Source organism: Prunus persica, chromosome G1 (assembly GCF_000346465.2).
Source record: "Prunus persica cultivar Lovell chromosome G1, Prunus_persica_NCBIv2, whole genome shotgun sequence".
NCBI classification, from domain to species: domain Eukaryota; kingdom Viridiplantae; phylum Streptophyta; class Magnoliopsida; order Rosales; family Rosaceae; genus Prunus; species Prunus persica.
The window spans coordinates 3,059,089-3,068,848 of record NC_034009.1 but is presented as its reverse complement, the minus strand read 5'-3'; the positions used below and the strand labels follow the sequence as shown (position 1 = coordinate 3,068,848).

The 9,760-nt window shown below is 36.3% G+C and overlaps 1 protein-coding gene and 1 long non-coding RNA gene across 2 annotated transcripts; both read right to left on the bottom strand.

Moving 5' to 3' along the window:
• Positions 681–2,004, bottom strand: LOC18788297 (cell number regulator 10). The gene is made up of 4 exons (XM_020562771.1): positions 1,758–2,004; positions 1,531–1,602; positions 1,049–1,258; positions 681–923 (listed from the first exon to the last, which is right to left on the bottom strand). The coding sequence occupies exons 1-4, from the start codon at positions 1,831–1,833 to the stop codon at positions 868–870; spliced, it is 414 nt and encodes a 137-aa protein (XP_020418360.1). The 5' UTR covers positions 1,834–2,004; the 3' UTR covers positions 681–867.
• Positions 2,081–4,812, bottom strand: LOC109948908. Its single transcript, XR_002271355.1, has 3 exons — positions 4,239–4,812; positions 3,603–4,160; positions 2,081–2,804 (listed from the first exon to the last, which is right to left on the bottom strand). It is a non-coding gene; the product is annotated as an uncharacterized LOC109948908 (long non-coding RNA).

The window sequence follows — 9,760 nt, the reverse complement described above, 5'->3', positions numbered from 1 at the left end:
GGTAGTACCGGCGTATGGGGAGATTTTATGAAATACAGAGAAATGAAATAAGGTATTGCCTATGTGTGGAATTGAGTTTTAAGGAAGAATTACATGTGGCTTGATCCCTTAGGGAGGGTACGTAGGCAGCCTAAGGTTATTAAGTGCAGCCGCGGACATAGATGTGATTGTGTTAGGAGGTTAAAACCTCGTATGTTGAAATTGAAAAAGTTAGATGATGTATGTTGAAATTTAGTAGTCATAATTTATATTTGAATTTATCGTTTGCCTTGTTTAAGGCATGAATTAATTTGCTAGCATGCTTGGTAGTTGAGAATTATTGGAAGGCCGAAGGCCGTTTATGTGAATTGCATGAAATTATATTGTGCATGCTGCTAGTTGTGGATATTAAATGTGTTTTTATGCATGTTGATATTTTGGAAAATGTCCAATTTACAGGGGAGACCCTGCCGAAATTTCGGCAGAAAGTCTCGGTCTTTAGTAAGTGGGCCCGGCATTGGGGTGACGGCAAGAATTTCCACAGAATTCGCCTCGGGTTTTGGGAAATTCGGGGCGGGTCCTTTCATCCCTTGTCATGCGAACAACAATTCCATAACCTATAGGATTTTCTTTGTAGTTGATCATGTTAACAAGTTATAATAATACTTTTTTGCTCCTTAATCCAGTTGATGTGAAATGTATGCGAACACAAAACAAACAACGCCACATTCATTACAATACGTTGGATCTGGAACATCCTCGCTTATACACGCACTTTATCAACATCAATATATATTCATACAACACAAAGCAAATTCCATCAAACAAAAACAAAAAAGACATGGAGAAGACAAACACGACATGATTGTCTGCCAAGTATATTGGCGATCATTTGGTCATGGAAGGAGGCACCTGTGGAGCAGCAGTTGGTGGCCCATTCCAACCTACGTCATAAAAACAAATACAAAATAAAAATTGAAGTACCGCCGAATGATGTAAATAATGTTAAATTTAAGGTCATAACTATACGACGACGACATATATGTGTGGTGTAGGATTAGTTTAAAACCTTTGGAGGGGTTGAAGCCTCTAGATTTGAGCTCAGCATGTTCTTGGCAGAGGGCAAACGCTTCACAGCAGTAATGAACACCACAATCAGTGCAAGGCTCCTCCGGCAGACCAAATTTTTTGCGCAATTTCTTTCTATACACGCATGAGTAGACCCAGTGGCACGAAATCGTCATCAAGAACCCGTACACTATGCCATGGTAAAGGCAAGCTAAAATTACAAAATCCAACCATTAGTAACACACCATTGACCTAATCATCTTAATAATTAAAGTCAAGCATACTCGGTGCAAGGAGAAGTTAACTTTTCCATATACAATAGTCTATGCATCGCAACCGTTCTCTCACACTAAATGATCACGTGATTATTACTAGAGAACTAAATGTGAGAGACTAGTTATATATACAACCACTTTGAGGGAAAAATAATAAATTCGCCATGTTTATAGATTTGTGAAATCTTTTTGGTCTTGTGACACTTACAATGTTGTCCTTCGTCGACAATTTCTGCGATTTGGCCAAAGGTGATGCATGGGAGACACCATGTGATGAAACCTACACCACAAGATCAATTTCACCAAATGGGTGGGTTGAGTAGATATATATTTATAAAAGAAGTGCTAAAAAATGTTACTTGGTATAAATTTAACTTGTCATGTAACTATAATAGACAAAGTTAATTTTGACCGCAGAGAGAATTTATATCTTACATGTAGATTTATCTTCTCCACAGCTACAAAGACCATGCGACCACTGCTGAGGTCGATGACCATGATCAACGTTCATGGTTTTCTTTTATGAGATCAAAATTCGACAAGAAAAAAAGATTGCTGGAAATGGAAAAGTTTCAGTAATGTAAGATTAGACGTGCAAGTGCCTTGCTTGACAACGAGTCAATACAATAATTTATATAGACTTACAAAGCATCAATACAAATGGTTTATGTCCACTTACAAATAATGCGTGTATACTGGGTAAGACCCTAGACTAATGAGTGTATACTGGGTAAGATCCTAGACTAGACGAAACCCTAGAGGACAAAGGTGGTCCTTATCCACTTACAACTGGAACGCAATATTATAGGCGGTCCTTATTTCGCAAGGCAAACATGCATGTCGTGATATCTTTAAGTTCTACAACGTGCAAAGTACGTTGTCAAATTGTTTCATTTTTTTATAAAGGAAATATACCCAAAATTTATGCGGGAGAACCCTCTAAGAACAGACACTGACAAGCACATTGATACTTTTTCTTCTACGAGTTCAAATTTCAGGGTAATAATTGTTAAATATAAAGCAATACATTTATGGGAGCTTCACTAATATATCCAAAATAGGGATTAAAATTATAAATAAATAAAAAAAACTCCACATGAAATGCACTTTAGAAACACACTTAAAATCCATTTACTACATAAGAAATGAGTGTTAAAGTTCCTATAAATTATATGACTGCCATTGATTTACTTAAAATAAGCCCAACACAAGAAACTCAAAAAAAAAACCCAAAACAAGCCCAGCAAACCCGAAGTACTTTGTTAATATCATATCATAGAAGTACATTGATAATACCATGTCATAGAAGTACATTACTAATACCATGTCATAGAAGTACATTGTTAATACCATTTCATACAAAAAACTCAAAAAACCCAAAAAAAGGCCCAGCAAGACATCCGATATATATCCTTTGCAGAAACCACCTCCAATTGTTCACAGTTTCACCAGAAACAATCGCAAAGGCAAAAGGAAATACCTCTACAAGAAAAAGAAAAAAGAAAATACACTGTTAATACTATGTCATAACACTATCTTCCTAGTAAAAATTACATTATGCATATCATAAACTTCAAGTGCATAGCTACATATAGAGCAAAATATAGAGCATGTTTTGTTACTGAAAATCTGTTAATATACTATGTCATAGAAGTACACTGTTAATATTATGTCATAGAAGTGCACTGTTAATACTATGTCATAGAAATCATCTTAGTTGCAGGGTATGAACAATATAACAGCTGTTCATACCACTTACTAGAAGTTAAATACTACGTCATTTCATTTGCATAATAGGTACGATAAAAAAATCCAAACAGTACCAAACATCAAAACCAAGTTAACACTAAATAGTGTTTTACACATTAAAATCACAAAGAACCTAGATCACTGAGAATCTAAATCCAAGAACAGTAATTATCAATTTTCTCAGTAACCAAACATTAGATAGCATACACAGATAGAGCCAAACAAATCAAAAACAATGAGAAAAACAAGCATAATGAATACTAAATCACTAATTCCAAATATTATATCATTCTAAAATAGAAAAAGCAATACATCAATGACTCATATTGACTAATTAAGTATTTTACGCCAAGAACTCATCCCAAAATTCTGACTACCACCAACTCTAGCATCGTCAACGCTCCAAAGAATGAAGAATCAAATTGAATCACCATATCACCATTGCCAAAACCTTAATTCAATCATATGCTAAGCAAACACATAAATTAACAATAACATAAAATTATGAGAAATTAAAATTTTCACAGTAACCTCTAAGAGCTTTTGTGCATGAGAGACTGAGTAGTTCTTCAGAGAATCTCTCTCCTAGCGGCGTATCCAATTTTATCCAACGCTCAATCCAAGTACGATCCCTGCCTTCTTTGCCGGACTCATTCCTCCAAAGGATTTCTTAGTTCATTTACTGATCAAGCCACACGGAAATTTTTTGAAAGTCAAAAATACTTTGGTCATGAAGCTGACCAGGTAAGAAGTTTTCAGATTATTTTTTCTTAAACTTTGTGAATAAGGCTTTAGTTCTGGGATGATTTTGCTTACTTCGCACTTCCTTGATGCAGGTCACCTTCTTTCAGCAAGGCACCATACCTTGTGCCTCTAAGGATGGTAGATTTATTATGGAAACTCTATACGGGGTATGGTTTCTATTTGTACTTGATCTTATTCAGAAAATTCTTTTTTTTGAACCTCTTTTTAAGGCTTTCCATAATCTCTGAGAAATTGCCCTTTAAATATATCATCAAGCAACTTGAGCCCATAACTCTTTTTCCCACATCGAAACTTCTCCAGTTTGGCATATCGGCGTTTTTGGAACTGCAAACAAATCTATTAACTAAAACAATTCCCTTTGCACAATAAAACAAAAATTGCTATAAGGAAAAGCTAAAATACTTGTTGATTTGAACAAAGGTCTCTACTCCGTCTGCGTTGAGGTTGTTGTGGTTGACGTTGCTCAGATTCGACAATGCTGGAGAAGGAACTGGAGGTGTGTCGTCGGCCGACGGAGATTGAGACAAAGATGATTGCGGTGGCGTCGGAGATGAAGAAGGATGGTGCGTTCATTGGAGTGTCCGACGGAGATGGAGGAAGGGAAATCGGAGATAGAGTTTTAGGCAAAGGTGAATCGGCGATGGGTTGTGGTGATGGAGCCGGCGAGGGCTGTGGTGGAGACGATGAAGATTAAATGGGAATTGGATTAGGAGAAAAGCAGAAGCAGAGCTCGATTGTTGAAGAAGAAGAAAGTTTGAGATGTGTGTTGATGAAGATTGAGTTGATTAATAGACAAAGCAAAATGGCAAAACAGTAATCCAACATAGCTATTGAGTTTAAAAAATCGACAACTGTCAATTTTTAGGTTTATTTTGGATGTGTTTATATATATTGAATGGTATAGGGTTTCTTTATAAAAGTATGTTTAGAAATGGGTATTTAACTAATTTATATAGTCAAGGTGTACAAAAGCAAAAGCTCGATCCACATGGGATTGGAAGTATACAATTGTTTGGTGATACAATCTCCAAAATCTTAAATATAATGATGCACGTGTGAAGCCCTGTATTTTCAAAAATATATTAATATTTTGGGAAATTAATATTTTACTATATATTTAGTTATATGTTTTAATTGATTATATATATTTAATAATAATTATCTTTGCCCGTAACATATAAATATATTTGCCTTTTGTAATAATTAATATTTTCTTGTTTGATATCTCTCGTCACCTCCTGCATGCAAAACTAAATGCTAAGTTTAAGAGTTGTAGTAATCAACTTTCATCATGCTATTGTTGGACACGTCACTTTCCTATAGTCAACCTAGAAGCACTGTCACCTATTGAGTTGTCAATTGTCATCCCCTGCTTATAGCTAGCAGCCTTACGTTCATATTCTATGATAGTTCTTTAAGACAATCGGAGCGACCAGAATGCGCCATATGTGGTGTGCTACTGTCAGGGGCAGAGCCACATTGGGATTAATGTAGTCCTGGGCCCTTACTTAAGTTTTTTTATATTTTAAAAATAATATATTGTTATGTATTTTTATATGTATATTATTTCAAATGCTTTACGATTTGATATGTATCTACATATGTTGTTGCGGATCTATTAAGGCACAAGGAGGTGCTTTAAATTACCATTTTGCTCAGTTGGTGGTAGTGCACTCCAGGTATACAGATTATCTTATTTCAATTTTCAGTATTTAAGTAAATCTCTTTTTCCTTTTACTGTCATTTATTTTTTATATTGCTCAATTTACTTAAGTTTACAATGTACATAAGGAAGTACCCCCTATTTGAATTCAAATAAAAATACTAGAAAATTAAATTCCCACCGAATCAAAATATGAAAAATCAGTTTTAATGCAAAATACGATTTAGGCTAAAAATGATGGCTCATTAAATCAATATATACTTTATACTAAAATCCCATAAAATCAAGTTTTCTTATTTGATGTGTAAGGAGTAAAAGCCGCCAAAAATTATCTTGAGAAAATGATTATTTTGAAAAACCATTTTTCATACTTAGTCAATATTTTTACATAAAATATTTTTTTCATATATAATATGAATGCATGAAGGGACCTATATTTTTTTTTTAGTTTGTGAAATTTTGATTTTTTTTCTTTCTATCGGGTTTAATGGGGGAAAAAGCTTTAAAAATATTTGCTAAATCGCTACTCTTTGTCTATTACTGACAATTTTTCTTACTTAAAATGTATTTGCCTATCCCTTTGTCGAGGACAATTATGATTGCAACCAATAAGCAATATAATTCTTTACATGTGTGTATATATATATATATATACTATTTTTCGTATGTATTGTGAGTTCGAACTTTTGATTCTTTATAATTTGTAAGAGACGCACACACACATGAAATCCTGGCTTCGCCATTGTTACTGTTGGCGGACGTTAGGGCTGATGCCAACCTAGCGTCAGCACATGTAAATTCAAATTTTTTTTTTTCACGTTAGCACGCGCCAACAGTAAAAAAAATTTTAACACAGGCATTGGCGTTAGCTGCCTTCAGGCTCGAGCTTGGGCTGGTTTTGCCTGTGAGCTGGCCCGAGTTCTACCCTGGCTGGGGGCAACCGATGGAAGGGCTCTAAGAGAGAGAGAGAAGAAAAGAAATGTGAAAAAGACAAAGTGAAAGAGAGATGGAAGGATCACCATAGAATATAATCTTTTCAGTTAAAGAATTATTCAGATCAGGGGCCAGAAACAAGGATCACCATGGAATAGAAACTTTTCTTTTGCACACTGGAGGAATTTTCATCTCTATTAGAAGATGGAAAAACACATTTTCTTTATAATTCTAAATACAACCTGCATTGCATTCGTATAGCTCTATTGTCTTCTTCGGTGAAATTATTGGGGACGACTGACTTATATGCAATTATTTCATTGAACAAGTAATTGAGGTGGTCATAAAACGACAAAGCTAACATGTCACTTGAAATTGACTTGATTGGTTGGAATTCATACATAAACGAAGGAGTAAAGAGAAGATTTCACTCATCAATCTGAAAACTGAATCTAGAGGTTTACGTTGGCATGAGCCATAATTCAGGGATCTAGTGATTCCTGATTTTTTGATGTAATTCATGTTACCCAATTAGAATCATTATCTAGTTAGAATCTCTTATAATTAGCTAATTATTTTTCCTTGTAGGAAAAGTCAACTTGTACTTGTTTATTTATCTTCCTTTTGGAGAAATATAATATCAATTACAATTATTCAATCCTGTGTTTAGTTTGAGTTGGTATTAGAGCTGGTTAATCTCGGTCTCTTAAAAAAACATAAACCTTAGCTGCTGCAAAACAACGGCTAAGCCCTTGTCGTCACAAACCTAGTGCGGCAAAAGATTCCTACAACACCAATCCATCCAAACTTGTTCTCTCTCCTGCATGGCTCTAGACAACCCCACCGCAGCCGCAAAATTCAGTCCTTCAAAAACCCTCAACAATCAGGCCATGACGCAACCAATTGTTACAGTTCTTAATGATACTTTCGCTGCCTCATTTACTATACGATTGAATGGAAAGAACTATAGTACTTGGTTGAAGATAATGTTGCTTCATATGTCAAGCCAGGGAAAAATAGGTTATCTGACAGGGAAGTGGCTTTGATTCGTGGTGTATTAAGGACTCCATTGTTAAAGGATGGTTGATAAAAACCATGAAACCTGATTTAGTATACTTGTTCTTAGATCTACCAACAGCTAAAGATGTTTGGGAGAGTATAGCCTATATGTATTATGACGCAACTGATGAGTCGCAGATTTATGAATTACGATGTAAACAAACCCGTATTACTCAAGGAGGTCGCGACATTGCATCTTACTTTGCTGAGCTCAAGAGCGTTTGGTCGGAACTAGACCGTCGTCGACCAATCAACATGAAGTGCCTTGATGATGTGAAGATTCGACGTGCCGAGATACAAAAAGACCGTATTTATGATTTTCTTACTAGTCTAGATGATGAGTTTGATAAAATTAGAGGAGATTTGTTGAGGTTGAGTCTATTGCCAAAATTAGAGGAGTCGTTTGCTTTTGTTCATAAAGAGGCCCAATGCCGAGAGACGATGCCCAAAAAGGATGGAAAGACTGAATCCTCTGCTGTCATGATTTCCAAAGCCCCTGTTGCTAGTTTTTCTTTTCCCCGACCAACCCCTGAGCAAAAAGAAAACATGCATTGCACTTACTGTAATGGGAACTGTCATACAGAGGTCATGTGTTTTCATAAGAATGGGTTTTCAGAGTGGTTCCTAGAAAGCCAGAAGCAACAAAAGATGGTGCACAAGAGGAAAAAGAATGGCGGGAGCATGTAGCTGTTGTTGCCTCTGCCTGCCTGTCTTCTGTTAGCCCGGTGGCTGGCTCTACCTTCAGTTGATGATTCTCTTACTATTCTCTCTCAGTTATCCATTCCAGAGCTCGCTGACTGAGAATGTAACCAGGGAAAAGTTTTGGTACTTTCCGACCAACGAGATACAGGTTGGATTATCGATTCGGGTGCTACTGATCATATCACCTATGATAAATCCTTTTTTCATATTCTATGACTGCTCCTACCAAAACAAGTGTGGTTACTACCAATCGCGAATCTAACTCAGTCACTGAGGCTGGTTCCATCACTCTTACTCCTACTCTCTGTTTACATAAAACTTTACTTGTTCATGCTCTGTCCCATAAATTATTATTTGTTAGGCAAGTTACCGAACAGTTTGATTTTTTCGTGCTCATGTTCTATTTCTTTTGTTTGCTTCAGGATGTTCATACTAGAAGGATCATTGGAGGTGGTACTAAGATAGGGGGGCTTTACTATATGGATGACATTGCATCAGGTTCGAGGCGTTGTGAGTGAGAAGCATAAGAAGATTTGGTTATGGCATCGGCGGTTGGGTCATGTTTCCTTTGGTTATTTGTGGTCTTTGATTCCATCTTTATTTAGTAGAGTAAAAATTTCTGATTTCAGTACGAGACTTTGTATTCTTGCAAAAAGTCACCAAACTTTTTATCCACCTAGTTTGAATAAAAGCATATCTCCTTTTGATTTAATCCATTCAGATGTTTGGGGTCTATCTCCAATTACTATTGTCTTTGGTGTTCGGTGGTTTGTAATCTTCATTGATAATTGTTTTTACCAGAAGATTCAAACTTAATATTCTTGTTCGATGAAAGTTGTTCGTTCAAATAATGGAGGGGAATTTGTTAACCACGCACTCGCAAACTTCTTCATTGAAAAGGCATTCTCTATGAAACTACGTGTCCGCAAACTGTAGAACATAATAGTGTGGTTGAACGCAAAAATCGTCGTATTTTTTAAACTACCTGAGCTCTCCTTGGGGGCATGTTCCCCAAACCCTTTGGACCACAACTATTCAGTATGTTATCTACCTTCTTAATCGTATGCCTTCACGTATTTTGGGTTTTAAAACACCACTTCAGGCATTGGCAGCTCATGTTCCTGTTTGTTACCATCTTAATCTCACACTCTTTTTTGGTTATATGGCGTATGTCCATGTCAATAAATCTCACGGGACCAAGTTGGATTTGTGTGCCCTCCGATGTGTCTTTGTGGGTTTTGCACCTCAACAAAAGGGTTACCGGTTTTACCACGCCTCTAGTCGCCGCTTTTATGTTATCATGGATGTTATGTTTGTGGAGGACAAGATGTTTTTTCTGTCAGATGTGTCAGATGTGCCCAATCATGTCCTTCAGGGGGAGAATACAATAAAAGAAGCACATAATTGGTTTGAGATAGAAATACAGGGGAAAGAAGCACAAATAGTGCGTTGGAACCCGTGCCACTTAACTCAACCGAGCGAGTCAAGCAAGTACTGGAAGCAGGCTGCCAATCAATCTAGTCGAGTCGAACAATCTAACCAAGCCGAACAGTCCAGCCGAATTAAA